Here is a 25,834-nt window from a genome sequence, read left to right as displayed (position 1 = left end):
CCCATTAGTGAGCGCTCCTCTCCTCACCTTAAAGCTTGAAATCTATCATTTGATCTGCAAAGAATTAAGTTGCATCTTTGATTCAACTAAAACCACCTAGATCATCTCAATACAGCAGCCAAGTCATTTTAATTAGCACTGTGCTATGGCCCTGTGGAATTTCAATCCACCACAAAAGGAAGCAGGTAAGCAAGAAGATAAAGTAGCACATCCAAAAAATGGGACAGCTTGAAGGGCTGTGGTGAACTTCAGAAACTATGACAATAGCTATTGAGAAATCCACCACTAGTCATCTCAATAATCCCATACAGTTTTAAGAACATCTTGACACTGGAGTATAGAGCTGGCCATCTTTCAGCAGCCTCTCCTTCCCTCCCCACCTCCAGTGCACAGAAGAGACCTTATTTGACCAAATGAATTGGCGTCAATGTTTTCTTTTGGTTTAACTGGTGAGCTTCAATAAAGTGAAACTTAAGAAATCCCCTTGCTAGAATCTCACGTCAGAGCATCATTTTAAGTACAAAGGTACAGAGAGTAACTCACCACTGTCTTCCCCCAAAATACTACATAACAAAACATACATCCTGGAAAACAGCATAAACACAGCAGAAAAAAAATCAGGCAGGAATACATTCTAAAAAACACAAAAGGCGTCGTATTCATTAGGTGTGACAGACCTCTCTAACCAACCTCAAAAAGATTATTACCATCATCAAACTCAAGGAGCACCTACTAGTGAGAGTGTTAGGTACCATTCGAAGACAGATACTGCCCCGTAAGAGGAAAAAAAAAGCATTAAGTGGATCTACATCTTCTTCTCTTTGTTCAAGAATATCAGCATGGCAATGAATTCCCCTGCCCAAAATGAACATCTAGAATTTATGCCTCAAAAGTGCAAGTGATTTCTGGACAGACACCATTGCCAAGTCTAGATCAAGGAAAAAAAAGGACTATTTCAAAAACCTTAATGAGAACTCAAACAGTAACATTAGCAATGTTTCTCTTGCACATAAAAACTACTTACTAAGTTGTAAATTAGCAAGAGGTGTAAGGCTCAACCCTAACTTAACTTCTGCCTTTAAAAAAAAAAAAATAAATGAACAATTTCCCAAATCAGATTACTCAAAATATTTATTCACAAGTACATATGGTATTAAACAGATGTGAACACGTTTTCCAAAGAGACATGGTCATCAGCAATGCAAGAGGCTCTGATGGTATTTGTCAAGTGCACATTTTCAGGCAGCAAGAGAAAACTGCGAAAACTAAGCCTTTCTATCAGGCAAGGTCAAAGTTTCTTCCCCATCCTTAAGTGATGGTCAGCTCCAGGCTAGCACAGACTGCTTCCCCAGGTTTGAACAGAACCAGGCAGCTACCAAAGCGCAGCACCAGATGACTGCTGCAAACATTAGAATCAAGGTCACATTTTTAAACCCATCCTCAAATTTCAAGATACAAGGAAACACTTTCTCAAGGGACAACAGTCATTGGAGTTCGTGGCCGCCTTCTTAAATAGCTGGTGCCTCTAACAGAGCTTCCACAGAGCAACCCTAGCAGGAAACTTACTACACCTCAGTTGTCCTGGAAGGTCATCTGTTATAACACTGGTGGCAATGATGAAATTCAGGCAGTTCACCAAGAAGCATTACCCATCTCAAAAGACATGTTGTGGAGAAGCCCACCACTACGATGAGTTACTTTGATTAGCAGGCTCATAAGAAGACAGGCTGCAATAACCTGACATTCATTGGTGAAGAATTGCACTCTTACACAGACCGAGACATGTTAGCACTGGTATTTCTCTAGTTAAAGGGCACCGTTCGGTCTTTTTGCTCCACATTAAATCAGGCACCACCAGAAAACTGAGCAGATCTAGTAAGAAAATTCCTATCTGTTGTCATAGGCTTTATCAAATGATTTACCACTCAATACTGCTTTCAGCCGTCTAGTGACAGGTTGTCAGGTTCATTTTAGTAAATCATACCAAGGTGAATAATACAGCATCTGGTCTCTGTGTCCTACGGCCTGTATCATCTGACTGATGCCTGACCATATATGAAGCGTATTAATACACATTCAGTGCAGTGGAGATATGACCTGTCCTTTTATGCATTTCATCAGGGCTTAGGTCTAGGAACTGTAAGTGTCAGTATCAAGATACCTGCCTACTGCTTGCATTAGGAAGAGAAATTCCACAGGCATTTCAGTAAGAAAACTAAGAAGAGTTTTAAACAAATAACAACACAAGTTTTCGTAACAGCACCTTTATGGAACACAAGGTTTTCTTTAGACAAGTGCCACGTTACATGAACTTTCAGTCCTCTATATGACGAGAGCAATCTTGGGTTTAGTCCATCCTGATAAAACTTGCAACATTCATTTATAGGCACAGTGCTTGGGCTATTTCCAAAGTAAAAAAAAGGCTTTCCATTACAGTGCTGGGAGTGGTTAACAAGAAAGTTACCTTATTATATTCTTTTCCAGAGAATAATAATTCTCCTCCATTATGTCCCAATGTTATTAGGATTTCAGAACACACAAGCAATGCAATCCTAGTTAAGATAAAGAGGAAATTAAGGTAATGTAAGCTAAAGAACAAATCATTTTCATAGTTACAGACAATTTTGAATATATATTTGCACGGGAAATTAGATTCATTTTAGTGAATAAAAAGTCCATCTCTCCAAACAACAAACAGAATTCCTTGCCAGTAGATGACTACACTGTGCATGTGTAGTCACGTCAAGGCTCATCAGCCTCGAAAAGAAAGTCTGGACTTCAGGTATATCCAGCTACATGGATCAACAAGCAAACCCTTCAGATCCAGCAGCTTTGGTTTAATGGACGGAAACTTTGGCCTATTGTTCAAACGTACTTGCCAGGAACGAACACACAAGACTGGATTTTTTAAAAATAAAGCAAAGTGTGATATGTGCATAAAGTCAGTGCCTTGATCCTTAAAAGCATCTCTATAAGCAACTTTACCTTAAAAATGGGCAGTGCTTAAGTTACAAAAGATTATTTTGTTTATGATGAAGAAATGGCTCTGCTTCAGGAATTCAAAAGATGAATCAGATTTAGTAGTAGATTTATTAATTTCTGTGATTTACAATGAGGTGGTCATGTCTGAACCAAGGAGACATCAAAACAGGTTTAGCCAGGAGGTTTATGGCTTCCAAGTCAAATTCATAGACCAGTGTCAGTCATTTGAGCAACTGAAGAGTAGCAGACAAAAGATAAGCGGAGGTCAGGTGCTGCACTGATGTTTTGGAGACAGTATTCCAAAGTGTCTTCTCTTACAGCAATTTCCTTTTCTCAAACTCCTGCAAGTAGCACACAGACATTACCAGTGGGGAAAAAAAGAAAATGCTTCTATTACTATTTAATTTAAATTACTTTGTATTTATCTTAGCAAATCTGATTTTAGGAATTAAAAACTGGAATTAAAAATTAAAATATAAAATGCATAATGTGTGCAAGATAGGGGAAAGGAGAATAAGTATTCTCCCACCTCACATTAACAAACCAGCTATGAAAAACCAGCAGTGCTAGACTGCAGTCAGTGCACTATGTTCAGATTGCAATGCTGTCAAGGTACCATTTGCTCCCAGCCGTAGCATAACAGGCTTCAAAACCACTTAATTCTGCACAAGAACTGCAGCAGAATCCTTACAGTAAAGGACTCAAGCCAAGGAAGCAATGAAGTCAAGATTTTCACTTTAGTAAATGAAAAAACACAACAGAAGAAGGGAAGAATCCCACAGCAGCCTGTGAAGATGCTATACTATAGGGTCACCACAGGAAAAAAAAAAAATACCTAGCACAGCTGAATCATGCATTTCCTCTAGCTGTGAAGCAATGCCTTTTTCTGGATATGAATTAAGAAAAATGCAAATAATCCTATTCCATACATAAATTTTTCAGCTGTATGCATTCAACCGTAATTCTGAATTAGTACTTTAAATAGACAGACCTGTATGCCAAGGCTTTCCTTCCTCAAATATCCTACTTTCAAAGAATGTTCTCATATTTTAAATTAATTCAGGTTCTTTGCATCCACAAAACACAATTCAACAAGTTGCTACACTTGAAAGCAAAAGTCATCTCTTCTCTATTTCGCTGTGTTTACTTTTCTATAAAGGCAACATTATATAAAACTACATGCACGTATTATCTAGGTAATAACTGCAGCTCCTTCTGTCTATAGAGTTCTTATGTTTAAGCAAGTTCAGAGCAACAGAATATTTGGGTAAGAGAGGTACTCCCAACTCATATTCCCTCAGAAGTAGCTTCTTGCTGTGGATGAGTATGTATACCAATTTCTGAGCAACGAACCTTGTAGATGGTGCTACCTAGCTGAGCAGGAGACATGCTGACAACAACTCCAGCGCTCTGAAGAGCCGCTATCTTCTCTTTAGCTCCACCCTTTCCCCCAGCAATGATTGCTCCGGCATGACCCATCCGCCTGCCTGGAGGAGCAGTCAGACCAGCTATGAATGACACTACCGGCTTGGCATTTGGACCCTGTGAAGAAAGAAAAGATACTGTGTTACGTGGGGAAGGGTAAGATGAAAAGCAATTCCAGATGGCAGATTTTTTTTTTTTTTTTTAAACATCAACTAGCCAGGCAAAGCTATTAAACATCTAGAAACCTCAAACAACATGGAACCAAGAGTCTGAAAAGTGTGGAATACTTTTTCTCCTGATAAGCATCATAAACCAGAAGCAACCAGAAACTTTAAAACATCTCTCTACAGAGCCATGTATATTAAAAAAACCAGAATGTTCACTACAAATATCATTACAGGACTAAAAATCTAAAGTTGACACTGCTCTCCAGTTAGATTTAATCTGCATAAAGCTCCTAATTTCAACTCTGTCTCTTTTTAATAAAAGTATGACTGTTTGGGGTTTTTTTGTAAATAGAGATTAGAGATTGAACTGAGTTTTCCTTGACATGGCAAAAGAAGATGGCTAACTACCAAGGTGTCTGGAAGCAAGCTGTTTAAGACTTACAGTATTATTTTCTTTCAAAAATGCTGCTGCATCTTCTTCAGCATTTCCTCCAATTTCCCCAATCAATATGATCCCCTCAGTATGAGGATCCTTCAAGAAGACATCAAGGCAGTCAATAAAATTAGTTCCATTGAAGGGATCACCTCCAATCCCTGAAAAAAAATTAAAACCACAAAAAAAAAAAAGACTAACTCAAGATAATGATATTGCATTTACAGTGAAATTTCAAAGTAAACTTCAGCAGGAAGAGTATTCCCAAAGGCTCGTAAGAGGGGCAGCTCTGAAGGCTCTTCCCAAATTCCTGCTCCAAATATCTCCCCCACAATTTACAGAAAGCTTTGATATCTGTATAATCACCTTTCAAACCATAAACAAAATACTATGCCTTATACAGAGGCTCTGCATAAGACACAGCAGTACCAAGACCCCAGCTCTAGAATTTTGCTGTAAGAAAACTGAATTTACTTAACATACCCAACTAAATGTCTAAGAATGCCCTATCCCTTTATAATAACAAACTTCTCAGGAAAATGTGTTTTCAAATTGACATCGTATTTGCTGGCAGTTCTCTGTTCAAAGCTGGGTTTTAGGCTTTTTTAAATCTGATGTGGAAATGATAACAGAGAAGGGTTATACTCTTCACAGCACATAGGGATCTCATTTCTCAACATAATTGCCATTCAGCAACTTCTATGCTTGCGAAAAGAAATTACTTTGGATTTCTTCTTGTAAAAAAAAAAAACAAAAAAACCAACCAACCAAACAAACAAAAAACCAACAGATTAGTATAGCTGTTTCTGAGGAAACCTACCAATGCAGAAAGACTGCCCCAATCCAACTTGCGTTGTCTGATGAACAGCTTCGTACGTCAGGGTTCCAGATCTTGACACAATACCTTTAGGAAAGAAAAGGAGATAACCTTAACACTAACATAGCTAAGCGCATGACTGGAGGCAGCTGTCCATATATACATGAAAATCACCTTAATAAACCAAACATGAGATGCCAGGTTTTCCAGCTATCTTTGCCAAAACATGAAAATTCTGTATCAGATTCTATCTGTACTATTTCTTCATTGTCATTTTTTGACACTTAATTGTCAAGACAACCTGCCCAGAAAGTCAGTAATATTGACTGAGACAGCATTCCTCATGCTATAGCTTTACCAAGAAAGAAAACTGAAAATGAAATAGAAGACAAAATAGAAGAATATGCTTCTTGTCTTGTATGCTAGTAGCTGATGCACTGAACTTGAAACAGAGTTGCATCTCAACAGTTAACAAAAGAATTTGGTATTAATCACATCTCCAGTATGGCCAGGCACATGAGAGATCCTCCAGAAGAGAAATACGCTGCACAAATGCAAGTTATCACCATTATGGTATTTGTTGCTGCAGCTCACCGCTCTACAACACACATTCAGCATTTACATTGCAATATTAGAAGAGACCATAACCCTAGTTTTAAACTCAGGATGGAAGGTAATACAGAGCCTAAATCAGGGGCAAAATATTTGCAAAGTTTTTTTGTTCATTTTTCCAAGTCAAGATTTCTGTTAATACTAGAGAGGGAAGGTTTCCAGGAAAAACAGACATCATCTTCCATCTACTTCAAGCCATCCAACAAGGAATATAGTAAGTACATCGCACGAACAGAGGAAAAATACACCACTAGACTAACAACTTTCGTTTTATTAACTGTTTATACTGTTGGACAGCTCAAATGTCTACCAGCAAAGGTTTTTTTCTTGCTATGTTTGCAAAGAGCTTCCTGTTTACTATTAAGATCAGATTGCCTCAGAGAAGCTACAGATAAAGGTCCAAAGACTGTGGCTATTTTTATAGCTTGCATCCCAAAATTATCAACTGATTCTTGGATGCCTCACAGTAATAGAAAGCTGGGGAGCATATCACCAAAGGTCATAAGTGTTAGACGAAGCTGGGAGGATGGCAAAGTTACATTTTTATTCCCTGATCCTTGGATCACCACTGAAAAGGTTTGCAGCAACGGTGGGGCAACTGGATTCATGCATTTGATGTGCCTTGCATTCAGATTCTAGTATCTTGGGACTACAAGACATTTCATATAGATATTTAGAAAATCTTAACAGAACTTTGATCAGAAGGGAGCTCAGGGCTACATTGGTTGACGTTACCTTTTACAGTCATAGAGCAATGTCTTAATGGCATCTACAAAGGGCATAATTGCAGTCATCTGATTTTTCAATTCCAGGTTTATAGGTACTTCTGAAAGCTGGAGGTGTAACATGAGTGTTAATGCATCCTCCAGCATTCCCTAGGTACAGCTTATTCTCAAGTCAGAAGTGGTTAAATAGCAGAGATAGTTTCTTGTGCTAGAAAAACTGCAGAGTCCACATAGTTCAAGAGCACTGAACAGGTTTTCCCCACAGTAAACACACTTTTCATCAAAAAAAACGGTAACGTTGAGAAGGGTACTGTGCTCCAGTTAAACTGGTTACCCCACTGACAGATAACAGCAGCGTATGCCGTCTACAACAATGTTTTTGAAGCTCTATTTAAGTATGAATGCGTATTTTGGAAGAATTTTCTTTATAGCTCCTGAAAGGCATTGTTTTAGAAACAATCAAGTTGTTATTTCTAAAGTTTAGAACAAGGAACCAACAGAACTCAGGACAAGAGCAACAGGCTGCGTAACTAACACATGAACAAGTCACTGCCTTTCTGACCTTAATTCCACTGTCTGAGAAGTCGGTCTATTTGTCACTTCCATTCGCCATGGGACAGTTGTCTAAATTATCATGTTATAAACTTGCCTGCAATCTCTTCTCTTTGCTATAATACTGAGCTCACTATAGGTGTGGGATCCTAGTCCTCAGGAGCCAAGCTGTTGGAGGGAATAGAGCTGGAGAACTTAGTGCTCTCAAATCCCAAGATAAATAGAGGTATCCTCAAAGGAGAGTGTTAAAGAAACTAAATCAACCACATTACCTAAGGAAACTTCCAACTGCTTTGCCTCTACCACCAGTACTCAGTGTCTGTTATGGCAGACTGACTGATTTTGGCCTTCAGAACTGATAATGGCAAAGTTCACTTACAAACTGAAGGACAGACAAGCTGTTATACAGCATGTCAACTGTCTTCAGGGCAGGATGTGACTAGCCTCATGAATAAGAAAACTAAAGTACCAAACTTTAGTTTTAGATGACGCATAAATATTCAAAAACTCACCAATTCTTCCCTTCTTGTGAATGTGACCAGGCATGATACCAATTTTACATTCTCCAGGCTAAGGAAAGAGCAGGAGAAGTCAGATGGAACATTCAAACCATCACTAAGAATGGTTCAGCCTTGGAACAAATCCAGAAGTCACTTACATTGATGACTCCAGGGCAGTTCGGGCCCACTAGTCGAGTCTTATCCTGCCGAAGCAGTCTGTGTTTAACCCGAACCATGTCCTGCTGGGGAATACCTTCAGTAATGCATACAACTAACGGCATTTCTGCATCGATTGCTTCATTGATCGCAGCAGCAGCAAATGGAGGAGGTACATATATAACAGTGGCAGAAGCACCAGTTTGTTCTTTGGCCTACAACGGATGTAACAAAAAAAGATATCGAGTATTTAGTGGGGGTGAAGAGAACATTTGACCACTAGTCATTTAAAATATGTCCATTCACAGGCATAAATGAATTAAATGTATATGTATTAATTTACTATCATCAAAGCAAGTGTTAAATTCACTGAAGATGGGACACATGCAGCACAACGAGGGAACTGAGAACTAACTACTGTCTGGAAAGGATCTGCCCCATGAACACCATCATAAATACCCTCAGATAATAGTTTGCTAAAAATTCATCATACACACCAGAATCAATCAGAAACTAGTTGCATGCATAAAGTAAGTGTATCCAGACTCTGTGAACTTCACAGTGGAAGCCAAACTCATGGTTGACCACACAGAATGCTCCCTCTTTTACAAGCCTTCTATTTCACTCCTTGCACAGTGACATCCGTGGCTCAAGTGTTTGTTTCTTCAGTGTGAGCAATGGAATAAGGAGCAGCAGCATTAAATTGTCTGCCCTCCAGTCACTGCTGCAAATTACCTCCTTCACAGAATTAAACACAGGTAGACCCAGATGAGTTTGTCCCCCTTTCCCTGGAGAAATTCCTCCAACTAGATTGGTGCCATAGTCCAACGCCTGCTGGCTGTGAAAGGTGCCCTATGAGAGAGGAAAACAAGTAAAGTTAAAAGGCATGTAATAGCAAATAAAATGATCCCCAAAAAGTTGACATTATCTGTAATTCTGAAGGCAATTTATGGTACTTAAATTTACAATGAGAAGGGAAGTTTTCACTACATATATACAATCACCTATTTTGAAGAGTGCATCAACATCTTTTTGATGCATTCAGAATATACTATGCTTTTTCTTTTATATCAGAGCACTGTGGTTGCACACTAAAGGATATTTTGTTGTGTGGTGCCAATACACCTGCAAACATTGCAGACACATTTTATTTTCCACATCAAGTCTGGCAGATGACAGACACTATAATGAAATAGAAGAAATTAGCATTCTCATCCATGACTAGCTGATAGTTTTAGCAAAAGCAGTCTTCTCCCCTTGCAAATGTGTAAAAGAGTGAATGTGAGAAAATTATTAAATATCCTGAAATAAAAACAGAAATTTCATTCATAAGCATTGACATTCAAAGGCATTTGTGAAAGAGGCACTTCTAAAATGGTAAGGTTTTTGTAGGTTTTTTGCACATCTCCCTTTACTAAAAAACCCTTTCAGTTGTATACAATAAAAAGGCCTGCTTGAGACCAAAACGAATAACAAAAATCAAAAGTAATATAATAGAGATGACTCAAAATAAGTTTTAAGCTTCTGCACAAGTGAAAAAAAAAAAATCTAGTCTATTGAATTTAAGAAAAAAAAAGTCTATTTGGACCAAAGAAAGGAAACTACAGTGCTGAAGGGACCTTCCTGATCATGAAGTCCAGCTTCCTATCAACACAGACAAAGCCAGTATATAATCCCTTTTATACTTTATTATGGTTTTTGGCCAACTAACTTTCTGAACTGAAAGGACGATAGAAGAAATAGTTCAAATACATACCTGTTTGCCTGTAAAACCCTGACAGATAACCTTTGTATTTTTGTTAATATACAGATTTTTCCTTGATGCCGAGTAGGAGCAGTGTCGTACTCCATTCTGTTGCACTACAGAAAAAAAGAAAAGAGAGTGCAAACCATTAATCCACTGCTTTGTTAGACTCCAAGTCAAGAAACGTCCACGTGCATATATATTAATGCTTATATCAAAAGATTAATTGATCCAGTAGGTCATGTTTTCAAAAGTAGCTCTGAAAGCTGTAATTAGTACTTGTCATTCCAAGACATTAAACACTTGTAGTTCACTCCGTCAGTGTGATTACTCAGTTTGCTAGGAGTCAGGCTAGGTATTTCTCATATTGAGTATTTAATATCAGAATTCCTCATGGCAAACAACAGACAGAAACAACATCTTAACCACTATTTTCATTTGCAAATGAACATGTCTCTGTCCTCTAAGAAATTCTGCAAAGTGACAAAGCAGAACTAAAAATCCCGATATCCCAGAGGCTGTTACAACATAGGTACTATGTTATACCTCCTGTGAACATAGCACAGTCCGTACTAGACAATGAGAGATACTGAAGAGGTCGATGGTTCCTCAGCCCAGGTGAAACCTAATGCCAAGCAAGACATACAGCAAGAGACCTCCTTCCAAAAGATGCCTAGCTACAGGAGCCCAGGCATCACTGCTTGAAACACCCTTGAGCTTGTGAGGAAATACAGCTCTCCAGATACTCCACTAGAAAGATTTTCAATTTAGTTCTCACAACTCTGGTACTGAAAAAACAAAACAACACAATTATAAAGAAAAACAGCACAGCGCATGCTGGTATCAAAAAGACAAGGAGAACGACTGCATCTCTGCTGAAGGGAAAGATGTGTTGACTTCAAATTATTAAAACAGAAATGCACAGAATGTTACCATGCAAGAAAGCTTGAGATGAGGAGGAAAAAGAGGTCTTCTGGTATGAAAAGGATGCACGCATTTGCCTATATTCATTGCCATATGCTTTTTTCAAATACCAGAGCTTTGATGGGATCAGAACCAATTTACGCCCTGTGTTTCAGATTCACTCTAAGCACAAAATACGGTTTTTATATGGGAGGCTACAATCTTAATACAGAAACTGACACCAGTATGTTACTATATAGCTCTTTAGCTCTTTTAACGCTTTACCACTTAGGATTTGAGGAAGTAAAAAGTGAAGCTGAAATAAAAATAAGAGGTCCTGAATCATGGCCCCTGGAATGCTCCACATACTTATTTACTCAGGCATGCCTGAAGAAGGGAGGGATTTTTTTTTTTCTTTTTCTATTTTTAGGAAGGAAGTAAAAGCTATTAAGTGGAAAAAAGGAGAAAGGGATTCTTCAATATAAACTGCTAATGCACAGAATTTATTAAGATGCATTATTGTCTTGTAATAACACTATTTCTATGGGGTACAAAAAAAGTGCAGAAAATTTAAGATCCACGTATATACACATTTCTATCATAGAGCTACGTAGGACTCTCTCACAAGTATTTTTGCCAACTAAATTTTAGTGATACGCTGCTTTTATGCTTTACTTCCATTCAAAAAAAGTGAGAAGAAAAATAAAGCCATGCCAGAAGAAGCCTACAGACATCATTACTATTGCTAAATCTAAAGTTCTTACTCTGTTCTTAAAAAGTGCTGACAGAAACACAGGACTTCAACTCCAACCACCTCCTGCCATTCCCTAAGGAGCTGTGGCAGCACCTCATCTTCAGACCAACATCAAGTAAAATTCAGCTAGATTTTAAAAAGAAACGTACAGACTAGCATGCAGTAAACTTGTAAGAAAAGTGGTAAAAGTACATGTCAGCTTACTGACCTGCAGGGTTTTAACCTAAATCACGTCTTTATCCACAAGTACTGTTACAGAACTTGTTACGCCAGAAAGAAACACAAAGCAGTAATGCACAAAATACGTCTGAAGCTAAGATTTAATGAATAGGGTTACAAGGCTGTCTGTGGAAGGGTAGAGAAACGTCTTGCTGTTCAGTGCCACAGCTACAGAAGACAGCACAGTATGGTCTTCGTACTTGGCCAACAGCTTAGCCTTCCTAGGCAAGGCTGCAACACCCTGCAGGCTGCACCCGACCTGCAACACCAAGTCACTCAAACGCACAACTGGCAAACAGCAGCCTGCCTCCAGCAAAAGAGAGGCAAAATAAGCAGAGAAACAGCTGGCCTGCTGGTTAGAACAGGGCATCAGTCTACCTGATCCCAGCCATTCAGGCAATCCCTCACAGGCACAGGGTATGACTGGGTGAAACCCAACCTTCAGAAAAGCAGAGGACGATCACCCTGTGAAGAAGCTGTTACAGTCAAGACCTACCACCAGCAATGCCTTGTGGAAAATGGTCTGGACTTCCAGAAGTATGGGAGTGCATGTTCAGCAAGCCCTCTGATGGGCCTGCAAGGGTAAAGAGTAAACAGGCAACACTAAACTAATTCAAATCTAAGCTTTACACATATTGTATGTGCTACAACACTGACAAATCCACCTGCAAAATAAGAGAGGGCAGCTTGCCAGACACAGAGCACACACACAGTGATTTCAGTATTCTTAAAAAAAAAAAAAAAAAAAAATTGACAAATAGTCACTCCTTTCTCTATACCATAAAAGCAATTCTACAGTCCCAGTTCAGCTGTCCATTCCATATCTATTTTCAGATATTTATAACCTTGCAAAAAAATGGTTTTGAAAGCTTAAGTTTGTCAATTCTCAGTTTTGAGAAGACTGTATAGATATATTTTTCAAGGATAAGAAGCTTTCGAGCATTTTCCAAGCTATCAAAGTACCAAAAAAAAAAAAAAAAAAATTTAGGCCCTGATAACTAAGACAGCTTAAAGTCCAAGCTTTGTATGGATTTACTCTTGAAAACTGTATGTGCTTCTTACATTACTGAAGAGCCCTGGTTCAGAGAAAATACAGCTGGTTCAAAAAAGCCTGGCTATAGGCTTAAGCCATTTGCTGTCCTCAGAGAGAGGCAGCTTAGCATGGGGACGTCTGGGGAGCGATACATTTTTGAAGAAATTGGAAAAAAAAAAAAAGTCACCTTGCACTTTCTGGGATGGATGAGTCTGAGTTTTGGGGGGTATTTAAACTGACATGATACAGTTCTGTATTTCTGTCCATGGCCCTGTCTGAAGCAGAAAAGTTTGCCCCAGTTATCAGCACAGTAGGAGCAGCAGGTGCATCGGTCAAGATGAGGTTCTGCTATACGTGGCACAAACAGCAACTCCCGGGTACAAACAGCTGGCAATTTAAATAGTTAAGACAGATATAAAACAAGAAGGAAACAGGTGGAAAATGGAAATGGCATACCTCAGTTCACAGCAGGTAAGAGTCAGAAAGAGAATCCAAGTCTCAGTTTCCACTCAGGACCTTCATTCACTAGCTCATACTGCTTCACAACTTCCAACACCCACTCAGGCAATTAGTTTTACTAGAACAAATTAGGGTGCCCACGTGTAAAAGCATGCTGCTTCAAGAATACAGGAGAAAAAAAAAAAAAAAAAAAAGAAAGTTTGCTCTTCAGCCGTGAACCAGTAAAAGCCAAACTCATTGGTGATGCTATTTTAATGCACACGTCTAAATTGCAGGCCAAGTTACAAAGGTACAGGCTCCAGATGACGTCCTAGAGCGTAAGGACAAGTCTTACCAAATCCAAATCTTACCAAAAGCACAGTGGAAATACTGTATTTTGTCAAATCAGAGTTCTAACATAGCATTGCTGTGTCCAGCAAAGGCCCGTAATACACCTTTGGAAAAGACTATTAAAAACAAAATAAGAAACTGGGTAATATTTCCCAGGCAATGCTTTCATTTCTGCCCCATGCCTGTTCTGCTTTGTATAGCCTATGGCTTAAAAAAAAAAAAAAAAAAAAAGTTATACAAATAACAAGATGCACTTATTTTGGCTTTCCAGTACTTTAGCTTCTACATAGCTAAAAAGAGACATACTGTGGCAAGAACCTATTTTAGTCCATTGTACAGGACGACCAAGTAGTTATGAAAAGTGCTCAAATACCAAAACCCTGCTGTCCCCAGATAGATTTGAAAAGTAAGATCTAAATTTAGCAGAGGGGTATAAGCCTGTATATAAAACGTCAGTTGTTTTACAGTAAAGAAACGTTACTAGAAACTAAGGGACAGAGTTAATTCCAACACACACGCCGCTGGGCAGAGGCCAGAACTCACTGCAGTTCAAGTAACAGGAAAACCCAGCTACATTTACTTCTTAAAAGAAAACTCACCATCTGTAGCCTCGAGCAGGGCCTTAAGCTCACTTGTGTATTACAATTAACAAGCCTTTCTAGAAATACACCCTATTATTTATCATGAAGTCCAAACATGAATTTACACGTTAAAAAGAAAACTGACCCACTTGCAAGGTATTTTAAAGCTCACATGGAACGTAAATACTGTTTACATGAGCTTTCAGGCACTCCTTGAGCAGCAACACCTCCCAAGCACAAATCTCACTTAAAACGATACAACCCAAGCCACATTTGCCCAGCTTATTTGGGTTGTGCAAGCCAGCTGACAGTACGGATACTAAGGGCTTAATCTCTTCCTTACTCAAACTATACTAAGCTGAAAAATTGTTATTTTCAAGACTTCTTGCAAGATTTCCTAGAGCTACGGACAGGAATCCAATCAAAGTGCCTCCCTCTTACCCACATTTATCCCAGACAAAAAAAATAAAGTTTGGAAGCTAAGGTAGCATCTGAGGGTGCTCATAAAATGAGCACAATGTAAAAGCAAGGTGAAACAGCAGAAATTCCATTCTAGAAGGACCTGAGCAGATACCTACATTGCCAGAAGACTGAAAAGTAATAAGTGAAATTCTTCCTCTATTACTCCTTGAAATAGCCAGAGAACTTGAAGATGAAAGAAAACATTCCTTTTCCTTTCTACTACCTATATAAGGAAAGAAGAAAGCCTTAGAAATCACATGGGCTCCAATACAAATGGGGAAGGTGGAGGCCAGTGCGGGGGAAACTTGGGGAAGGATTGAAGTACAAAGGAGCGCTATTTAAAATGCTAAGAAGTTTTTTTCCACACACACATCCCACCACCCCCCCTTATTTTCTATCAGTTACAGACCTGCAGTTTGTTTCTGAGAAATCCTTTCAATATTTTGTACATTTTTAATTTGCATTTTTATGATCATCTCCTTTCTCCTTCCTCTGCCTACAAATGCATGGCCTGAAGAGGACAGCACAGAAACAGTTCTAGACAGCTTCTTACATTACAGAAGAGCATAGACATTAAAAAAAGTTTGGCAAAGACCAAAGTGCTGCAGCAAATTTCAGAGTTTACTGACTAGAAGCTTGATATTAACAAGAATACTCCACACACAGTTTCCCGCCCTAGTTCTTTATTAGGTTTTAGTCTTCATTATCAGGCTGTATGTATATATTCACACACACAATTACATTTGGATAATTCTCTCCCCTCCCCAAACCCATCTACAGAATTAACCCTTAAAGATATCAGTTACATTAGTAGAAGATGATTCTTATTGACAAAGACCTTTCCACGCTATTGAGGTACTGCTCAAAATATCTTACTCCTTTGTTTAAGAGGATTATGCACTCAGAGGATTTCTAGGTATCACTCCCCAGCCTCTCTTCTCTCACCCTTCCCTTGCCAAATTCCTGTTAATTATGGAAACCCCAATCTATGAACATGGTATAGGAGCTGAGGAATTAAGTAAATTAATCAGCCTGTAAAGGACAGATGCAATGACTATGCTATACCTACCACTTTAAAACAAAACCAGGACTCGTGGGAAATGACATTCAGAAAAATGTCAGTCCTTTCAACACACATCTCTTTCCTAATCAAAATCCCCACTCATTGCAATGGACATTACTGGCTATAGCGGGCCACGGTATACACGATGGCATTTGAAAGAAAAGCTTTCTCCTGAATTTATGAAGCTGAAACAAAGTGAAGCACCTCAGTGAAACTGCAGGCCCTTGAAGAAACAAGCGTGTTCTCCTCAGCACAAATCAACTATTTCTCGTAAGCCAACAAACAGTTTTTCCCCATGTATACTCCACTAAAAACATGTGCAGCTAAAGGTTTGTGAGCTTTCCTCCCTCCACACTGTTGACATAAAACCAACTAATGAATTCTTCAGTTTGGATTGTTATTTCTGCAGCAATTATTTGCCAGGGCTATTCACATAATTTACTGTAATCTTTTAATCTAAGAGCTCTCCAAAGCCTTCTAACATGCCCAGAACATAAGATCCCTAATCCTGACACTCCGACCACAGTTAAGGTGCCTACAAAGACTCTCTTCAAAGTGTGGTATAGACCAGCATAGGTCTTTCTTGACTCTGTCCATATACAAACAGTGCTTTGAGCTGAACTTTGAGCAAGCACTTGCCATTCATTGATATATTTCATGCTATGTTTTCACAACTTCCTGAACTGAACCTTACGGATACATGCCCTGCATGTTTGCTTCAGCAATGCACCAACAAGAATAGATACTGCATCTCTTTTGCAACAGAGCACAGTAGAAACTCATGATTTTAAATCACCGAGAGAAGCAGATGTTAATTATTTGTTACTGAAAACGTATGTACAAAGTCCAAATTTCAGGTTTCAGCAGCCTTTTAACATTTTGTAAAGAGTATCAAACCAAATGAAGAAAGGTTTCCAGTGAAGGACTGTTTCATCTTGCAGGAGTTTCTTTGAAAGATTTCATGAACTGTTGCAAACAGAACACTTCTTGAGCTGCTTAGACCACTTCTTCCCCTCTACCCCCCAAAATCATTTTAAGCACTCTTTCCTGAATCTCTTACTACTATTTGTAAAGGGAACAACATGGGCTTTTAACACGTAAAACTGCACCCAAGAGTAGCTTTGCTGGGAGTATAAATTAGGCTAAATGGGAGATGCTATATTCCCATCTGTTCCCCTCCATCAGAACCAATTCTCATTGGGCTCAGGGGAGCCAATTCAAAGAGCTGAACTAGCAGAAATTAAGGGTACAGTAAGAAAATAGTTTTCTGTTCCTGCTCATGGAGAACAAGAGGTAGGAACGGATACCTGAGAGGATAGCGGGTGTGCCACAGGAACAACTTGGACCAGCTTGAAATGTTGTGGGATCACGTTACTAGACCCTGACCTGCAAGTTACCACCACCCTGAGACAAAAAAACTTTGTGTGCAGTGAAACGAGGTAGGTTTACATCTGCCCATTCATTCTCAGCTGCAAGAACCAAGAGTAATGCACCAATTCCTCAGTTTAGATCCCAAGAAACTGCTCTTGTGCCTAGGCATACCCATACCGATTTCAGTAGAGGATGCAGTGTTAACTGTACAAAAAAAGCACACTGAAAAGAAAGAAAGAAAAAAAAAAAGGCACTTTATTTTTTATTGTGATCTTCAGAACAACACATATAAAAACTTTTAAGCTGAAGTATTAGTCTCAGACTGCTTGTGCTCTCCAACAATTAAAGGCCAATAATCTTTCTCTTGACACCAAAAACAACTTTACCAACTTGTGTTGAAATCACAGGATGATTTAGGGACCTCAGGAGGTCTCTAGTCCAAACCACTGGTGACTCAAAGTGACTAGATCCAACTCCATCAGCTTCCTCTAGGCCTTGCCGAGTTTTTTTAGTATTTCCGGGGGATTACAACGGAGAGAACAGCTTTTCTGGGTACCCATACCTGCGGCCGACCACGCTTAGTCCCAGAACTTCCCCTAACTTTTGAAAACGGTTTTCCTCGCAGCCACGCGTGCCCCCTGCCCCGCACCTCCGCCGAGAGCCCGCCTCCCTCTTCCCTCCCACCTAACGATCCCGAAGAGGGCCTGCCGCCACCGGAGAACACCGCTCTGCTCCCACCTCGGCCCTGCCGCGCTGAGGCTGAGCGGCCCCAGCTCCGCCAGCAGACCGAGGCCCAGGGAGAAGGGTTTCCTCGCCGCACCCAGAGGCCTGGCGATACCCCCGGGGACAGGCGGTGACCTTGCCCGGCCCCCTTCCCCTCCAGTGACGGGAGGAGGAGGAAGAGGACGAGGAGGAGGAGGAGGAGGAGGAGGAAGCGGCGGCGGACCGGGCCCCGGCGGCGGACCGGGCCCCGGCGGCGGGCCCACCTCCCTCAGGCCCCGCGGCCCTACTACGGAAGGGCGCCGCGGGCGAAGCAGGCCGCGGCGGAGAGCGGTTGCCAGGCAGCGGGGAGGGCCCCGCGGCCCGGCGCCGGGGGTTAGTGTGCCGGCGGCTCGGTACTCACGGCGGAGGAAGCGGCCCAGGAGGCGGGCGGCGGCGCGGCTGCAGTGAGACATCGTCCCCTTCGGTAAATGACACCGAGCCGGCGGAGCGGAGCGGAGCGGAGCGCGGCGGGGCGGGCGGGCGGGAGGCCCTGCGCGGCGCCTGAGCACTGCCCACCCCGGCGCGGCGTTGGGCAGCCCCGCCAGCCGATTGGCTCAGCTCAAGGCCCCCCCCCCGGGCGGCAGCCAGTCAGAGATGAGGCGGCGGGGTGGGACCGGAGGAAGCGCCGCGGGGCATTGTGGGTGTTGTAGTCCGAGGTGGCCTCAGGGGGAGGCGTGGGGGACGAGGCCGCGCTGTGACAGGCCTGCGGGCGACACCGCAGGGCGGGAGGAAGGCGACAGCCAGCCCTGGTAGCTCCTCACTGTGCTAAATTCAGGCCAAGACCGGTTTTCGATGGGAGTGGGCTGTGGCTGCCCATGAAAAGCCACCCTGGTACAGGCATAGGTTGTGGGTAAAGGTGAGGAGAAGCGTTGCCAGACAAAGCCGAATGGGGGGCTGCACGGCGTGGTGTGGCTGCGGGGGCATGCAGATGCCAAAAAAAGTCACATTTTTCAGGGAAGGGTTGGTGTCTTCTAATTGAGTAACTGATACGTAAACCCATATACAAGTTAACTGGTTGACCAAATGAAATATATTACCTCTCTTAAAGAGGGTAGATTCAGGCTAGACATAAGGAAGAAATGTTTTACGATGAGGGTGGTGAGGCACTGGCACAGGTTGCCCGGAGAGCTGGTCGATGCCCCATCCCTGGAAACATCCAAGGTCAGGCTGGACGGGGCTCTGAGCAACCTGATCGAGTTGAAGATGTCCCTGCTCATGGCAGGGGGGTTGGACTAGATGACCTTTAAAAGCTCCTTCCAACTCAAACCATTCTATGATACCTGACCTCATTTGTTAGTAATTTGCTTGAAGCAATGTAGAAAGAGAGCAAAACCCCCATCCCAACTGTGCCAAGCGAGCGCTAAGTAAATGCTGCGAGACGCGAGGACGACCCAAGGAGGACACAGGCAATGGTCGCGGGAAGAGCAACTCGGCTGTAATGGTCAGCCTGATAAGCAGCAGTTCTGAGCACCCACCGCTTTACTGGGGCTAAATGGTTTGAGATGCAATTGTTTAAAAAAAGTGAAAGAGAACTGCCAATCCTCCTTCTCATTCACCATGGACAGTTTACTTACCTGGCTGGTCCTGGGGCAGGAAGAAGAGTGTATTTGAATAAATCAAACAACACAGTTCTTAAACAGTAATTAGTGTTTTCTTTCCTCCCTACAGAGATTCTTAACAGCAGCATTTTCTTTCTGCTAAACTTCAGGGGACATTTGTTCTGGAAGAGAAAATGGTTAATGAACCACAAGAAAGGCTCAGCTCCTATTTTTTGACAAGGGAGTTTAGGCAAACATTCACAAGAAGAGCATGTGTCAGGGACAGTGATTACCCGAGAGGCATCTCCGGAGCAAACAGAGGATGTGTCTGTACCTGGGACTTCTAGGAAAGTTAGAAAAACCAAGAAAAGCTGTGAAGTCTGCTCACTTAAAAAATGTGCAATTCTTTCAGCCACGAGTAAATTGACCTTAGATCAGTGTCACAAGAAACCACTGAACTCTACAATGAGGCTTCCCACAAGGGATTTTAAAATGCTTTAACTTCTACACATGAGCTTCAGACACAGGTCAGTTCATCACCTATGCCATCAGCTGCCTTCAGAAACAACCCATGCATAGATTTGTGTATCTGTGGGCATAGATGGAGCAAGGGGGACCCTGTGGGAGGGGGGCAAGAAGAGACAAAGTATTCCTTCAGGACAAAAATAAACTTGCAAAGTCATACTCTGATTTCATCCTGATTATTTCATTCACTTCATGTCCATAAAACTGAGGCCGGAATGAGCCTGTACTAAATAAATGAAGCATCCAAATGTTCAGCTTCTTATGAGGTATATATGATCCCGCTAGGAGGACATACACACTGATTTTATAAGGAACCCGCTCACTAAAAGATTTATACCTGGATCCATTTCCAAATCAATTTTTCCTTGACTTGCGGCTTTCACTAAGACTCTTGTGGGGATTACAGAATTGGAGTTAGATGCCACTGTATTATCATTCTGTATACAGGAAGATTTTGCTTTTAGCGGTTTCTCAACAAAACCCTTTTTTCAGGAGGGGGAGAGAGAGAAGCTGATCTAGAAAATAACACACAGAAGAAATGAGTGAGACTGGATAGCAGAAAGCCAAATGGCACAATAAGAACTACAACTGTTTCCAAGTGATCCCCCTCACCTTGGTTCATAGGTGACAGTGACAGGCAGGACTGTCCCACTGCCAAGGGTCAGAGAAGAGTCCCACTCCTGTCAACAGGGATATCTGGAGCTTTTGACCGCAGCTGAATTATACAGCGGGTTGTTCTTTCTCTCCTTTTTATGTTGAGCTGTGTAGTGTCAGAAGTCCATCTGTTGCATATCAAATGCACTTAAAATAATTCAGGCATGAAGTCAAACAATATGACCAAATAAGGACAACTGCAATTTTTTAGTGTTTTTAGTAGGATTGTGTAAGATGAGGGTTTGGGGTTTTTTTCCAAATCTCGGTAGCAGAAACGACTCTTTAGTCATTTGCATTCAAAACCTAAATGCATATAGAGTCTTTTGAATCTTAATATTGATGCAAGTCATTATCACCCTAACTAAAAGTTTCAGGGAAACCAGCTGTACAATATATAATTGGCCAGACATACATGGAATTGAGAAAAATTAAACCTATTTTCATTTGTGCTAAGGCAGTGGTTTGGTTCCTGTCAGAGAACACTCTGTCCCACCAGCATTAATTTAGCTGATTTAATCAACTGCCTAGAAAGAAACCATTCGGCCCAGGGAGAAACAATAGAGCAATTAGCAACACTCAGGTAGCAATGACAGGGGTGCGTTGCAAAGTTCAGGGCAAACCCAGTTCTAGTGGGGTAGCCAAAGGATTAAGAAAGATTTTAGAATTTCATCTAAGAACAATAATTTTCAACCACTGCAGAAAGCCCAAAGGTCAGATAAGGGGTGGAGTCTCTCCCGATGCATTTTTAAGTAAGCAACTTCATTTTAAGAGCAACACAGATCCTGCAGCTGAACCTTATGAAAATCACACACGCAGGAACAAGCTGAATTCTAGTGAAAACATTTTTCTTGCTTTCTTACTCATAGTTGGGCTTTAATGCTGTGTGAAAGCAGATCTTCCCGATAGTAAACACAGGACTTTCTGCTTAGTATCCCTCTGCAGAGGACTTGACCTTCTGCTAGCAAAAAACCCAAAGGAGCATCATGTTAATGTTTACCTATCCCAGGAGTTCCAGCTCTAGCAGAAGACAAAAGCACACCATCTGCTAACATTTTTCCCTTTCATAGAACTTTAAATGAAAGGGGGATTCACTGCATGCAACTTCTTTTGGTACTTCCTTAAAACTAGTGGTAAAACATTTCTCTTTTCTTCTTTTAGATACTGGCTGGGCAGCTGAGGGACCTGGGTGTGGTGCTTGGCTGGCTGCACACTTCCTCTGGATCATCACTGAAATCACTCAATCTCTCCCAGCCTTGGTTTCTTCTCCATAAGAGAAGTTATTGCTAATCCTTTGTTTACTTGCACCATCAGCCAAAAATGCGCAATGCAAATAAATTGCCAACCCCTGAAATGTCTGGATTTACCAACACTGAGAGCAGCAAAAACAATTTAGACATCTGGGTTTTTCAGGGTGTCCTGTTTACAGCCCAGAGTCCAGGTTTGATGTTATACTGCAGAATAAAAACTGACTGTGCTCTAGGCACTGGCACTTAGAAACATCAAGATATAGTTGTCACCTGCACCAGCCCTTCCCCGTGTCTCTCTTCTCCACGAGGCCTTGATGGATACAGCAAGTGCCTGCCAGTCTCAGCCTTTATCTGCACGAGGAACTCACCCCTTAACTCGCACAGCATCCTCTTTTCCATGTGCACATTTCCATATGTGAATCCACGTATCTCCACTTCTGGATTTCATACTGACCTTGGTCTTGCTGCAGATTAACACAGGAGACGTGTTTGAACTGCAGCTCCATACACTTGCTTGTGGACTGGCATCTAGTACAGCTTGAGCTGCCCTGCAGCACCCTGTCCTGCTTCCTTCTGCCTCTCCAGGAAAACTTGGGTTTCCCGTAAGTCCTGTATCCCATTAACCAGTCCTCCACCAGAAGTCTCAGATACCCTAGGGCACCCCACATGGCACTAGACACCTATATTTAGACACCTAATAAGAGTCTTTGCTGTCTGAACAGTATGCAGCTAAGGCTGAAATTCAGGTCCAGCTTCAACCACCTGAAAGTGTCTGCATGGCAGGTGTGTACGTGTGTGCCGTCCCAGCTCTCGTTGTGCCAGTGGAAACCTAGTCCACGCAGTCAGCAGAGACGAGAGAAGTTCACGTGCTGTCTACAGGTGTCTGCTGCAAGAAGAAGGTTCAACTGCTCTTTTGGAGCCCTTGGAGTGCTGGACGATCTCCACTGGTTGCAACAAGAGCTTAGAAACCCACCCACGTGGAGGCAGCCCACGGTGGATCTGTCTGCTGGAGGTGTTTGAAGCTGGACCTGACTCCCACCCAAAAGTATTTTGAACCCAGTGAAATGTGTTGCTAAATAAGAGAGGCAGGGACAGGCAGGCTAATGTGGAGGTTGGGGAAAGGTTCAGTTCCAAACTTCTGAAGTAATGGGACCTGCAGACCATCTGGAGCGGTCTGTTATAGCACGAAACTGAAAAGCGTGGTTTCTTTTCTTGAATAAAGCATTTAACACTTTTTTCTACCTCACAGTCATGACAAATGACTTGGAGCCCCGTTACTGCTTTGCCAGAGAGTGACAATGTAAAATGATCAGGGGAATCCCGCTGCCAGCACGTATCACAGGGTATTTGCTGTTCATGTTTACATTTGCACAGCCAGAGGTTAAATGCTGCCACCAGTTATCTTAGGGATTTGAGCCTTGCTTTTGACTGACAGCTTCAGTAGATGCTGTTTCCATAGCTGGCCCATCAATACATTCACATCTCTGTTAAATGTTATCGTAAGAGAGCGGCAGAAAGCAAGATGCCACCTTCTTTGCTCCGGTCCAGTAGTTCCTCCTGCCTTTTCTGTAATACTGATCTGTTTGGGTACTTGTAGGACTCCATCAACCTCTTGCCACTTCCTGAAAAGGAATCTCAAAACCGAAACAAGTTTCTTGCACCCCAAGGTCTTCAGCGTTCACTACAGCACAGCTTCCCAGGAATATGAAGAGCCTGGACTGTCAGCACCTATCTCTGAGCAGGAGGAAATGCTGGTCAGGAATGTCGTGCTCCTGCAGACCTCTCTGTAACAGGACATGCAGCCTCATCATGGTATAAAGACAGCAAACCTCAAAGTTTTCTAAATAGTGATTGCATATTAAATGGGAAATAAGAAGTGTCATTTCCCTTCTGTGTAGCAAGGAGAAAAGGTCTGTTTGGAGCTCTGTTCAAGGATGTTTTGGTGCCAGCAAGAGACTTGCTCCATCATTTCCCACCCAGCTGCTCACTGCCCTTGGACTGCAGCCCCTTACACCACAAACTTTGTGGTGAACTTCACGCCAGGCAGAAATCCTTTGGGATGATGGCAGAAGTCACATGCTTGATCCGTATGGTAAACTCAGACATATTAAAAAACTTACGGTTGTATTTAGCCTAGCAGCTGTACAAACAACACAGTTGGTAGAGCCACAAAATGGACTTTAATATATTTAATATATTTAATAGCATAAAATATACCCCAGACTTCCTACTCAGAAGCAGGTTTGTCTCCTGGTGCTGGCCAGAGCTAAAAGACATCCCTTTGACAAATGCAGGTTCTAGCAGGGAGGGTTTAGCAGGAAGGCCATCCTTCAAGGGAAAGCCTGTATTTAGGAGATGATTGCTAAACCAGGGACAAACTCTTCAGCTGGTTTAGCCCTTACATCAGCGTTGACTCCGGACCTATGCTCCTGGCACCAGCTGATGTTTGATCACTGTCTCCCATTCTTACCCTCGCTGAAACAACCCTGCAGCTTGAAATGCTTGTGCATCTTGTTAGCTTTAGTGGAATCATCACCTCCTATCACTGGAAGTTAGGAATGTGCAAACAAATCGGTCGTTCCCCCCCATCTCCCTAGGATCAAGGCAGGGACCCAAGCGTGAAGCTAAACCCTGGCCTCACCTGTACCCAGCTTCCAGCAGCTAAATGCGCTGACCCTTCTAAAAACAGGCTAGTTTGTGGTTTTCTGTACTTTAATTTACGGGTTGTAAGAAAAAATCGTCCCAGCATCTCAGCCCTGGGAGAGTCACCAGGAAGAGCTGGACCACTGCTCTCCTTTCCTTTGTAAAGAGCACTGAGAAAATCAGAGGTGAGGATTCCCTCTGGAGGGATTAGCCACACTTGTGCTTTAACCTGCTTTATTTTTTCCCTACTGCCTGTTATTTTGCAGTAACAGAGCTACGGCTGAGAGCATCTGCTAAGGAACTAGTTAGAAATGGGCTTACTGGGACTTCTGGTGTAACTCCAGATAGCAGAGATAAGGACCAGTTGAGAGTTTATGGCTGGGAGGGAAAGGTGGGTGTTGGTGGCATCATCTCGCTCCTTTTTTGTGCAGTCCCCATACTGCTTTCAGCAAATGAATTTTATATTCTGTTCTCTGCTTCTGAAACAGCATGCAAACTTTTATGCTATTGCTATTAGTATAGGGTTTGGGTTTTTTCAGCATTAGTAGTGCCAAATGAAAATAAATAAGCACACAAACACTATCCGCTTCTTCCCTAAGCAGTGCCATGGCTTGGTATTTCTAAAGAGCCTGACATTTCTACGGTGCTTCACAAACAGGAGGTCAAATTTCAGCTTGGCACCAATCGGTGTCACAACATCAACATCAGAAGCACTTTAGGGGGAAATCCCCAAGGATGGACACCCAAGTGGTACCTGCAGCCTGCCAGCTCCAGACTGACCCTTTCAGTTTCATCACAGCTTGGATTTCTCCAGGAAGGAAGATGCTGCTGAACACCTGTGGTCATCTTCATCTAAATACTATTTTTTTCCCCTTTGCTGTGTGATCTGAAGCAAGTCTGGCTCTGTCACATATCAGGGGCTTATCGGAGCTTACTCGTTTTATTCAGTAAATTTTGCTAGAAATGCTTCAGCAACTCCAGGTCTTAAAGAAAAGCTTGACATTTGATGGGCTTTTGTAGCAGTTCACTGGGCTGCAGCCGGAGCAGCCGTACATGTCCCACTGCCTTTCTCCCTCCTGGAGACGGGGCAGCCGAGCACAACGATCCAGTTTATTAAAAACACAGGTGTCAGAACTGCAACTGCCCCACGGTCCTGGGAAATGTTCATGTCTTGGAG

General features: G+C 42.0%; 1 protein-coding gene and 1 long non-coding RNA gene across 2 annotated transcripts; one reads left to right on the top strand and one right to left on the bottom strand.

The window, feature by feature from the left end:
• Positions 1 to 1,113: 1,113 nt before the first annotated feature.
• Positions 1,114 to 18,569, bottom strand: SUCLG1 (succinate-CoA ligase GDP/ADP-forming subunit alpha). The gene is made up of 9 exons (XM_052780795.1): positions 18,412 to 18,569; positions 10,126 to 10,229; positions 9,105 to 9,221; positions 8,372 to 8,584; positions 8,226 to 8,283; positions 5,828 to 5,911; positions 5,017 to 5,168; positions 4,336 to 4,524; positions 1,114 to 3,323 (listed from the first exon to the last, which is right to left on the bottom strand). Exons 1-9 carry the CDS (start codon positions 18,461 to 18,463, stop codon positions 3,297 to 3,299), a joined length of 996 nt encoding a protein of 331 aa, XP_052636755.1. The 5' UTR covers positions 18,464 to 18,569; the 3' UTR covers positions 1,114 to 3,296.
• On the top strand, positions 18,338 to 24,129 carry LOC128138974 (uncharacterized). The gene is made up of 4 exons (XR_008234198.1): positions 18,338 to 18,474; positions 19,719 to 19,914; positions 20,001 to 20,115; positions 21,926 to 24,129. It is a non-coding gene; the product is annotated as an uncharacterized LOC128138974 (long non-coding RNA).
• Positions 24,130 to 25,834: the final 1,705 nt, after the last annotated feature.

This window comes from Harpia harpyja, chromosome 2 (genome assembly GCF_026419915.1).
Source record: "Harpia harpyja isolate bHarHar1 chromosome 2, bHarHar1 primary haplotype, whole genome shotgun sequence".
NCBI lineage: Eukaryota > Metazoa > Chordata > Aves > Accipitriformes > Accipitridae > Harpia > Harpia harpyja.
The sequence above is the reverse complement of the archived record's forward strand: the minus strand, read 5'-3'. Positions and strand labels throughout refer to the sequence as shown.

Coding starts and splice junctions, on each gene's coding strand:
- SUCLG1 (XM_052780795.1), bottom strand. CDS start 18,463: ATGTCTCACTGCAGCCGCGCCGCCGCCCGCCTCCTGGGCCGCTTCCTC. Junction 8,585..9,104: donor TGTTTAATTCTGTGAAGGAG/GTAATTTGCAGC, acceptor CATCCGTTGTAG/GCCAAAGAACAAACTGGTGC. Junction 3,324..4,335: donor TAGGTAGCACCATCTACAAG/GTTCGTTGCTCA, acceptor TGCTACTTGCAG/GAGTTTGAGAAAAGGAAATT.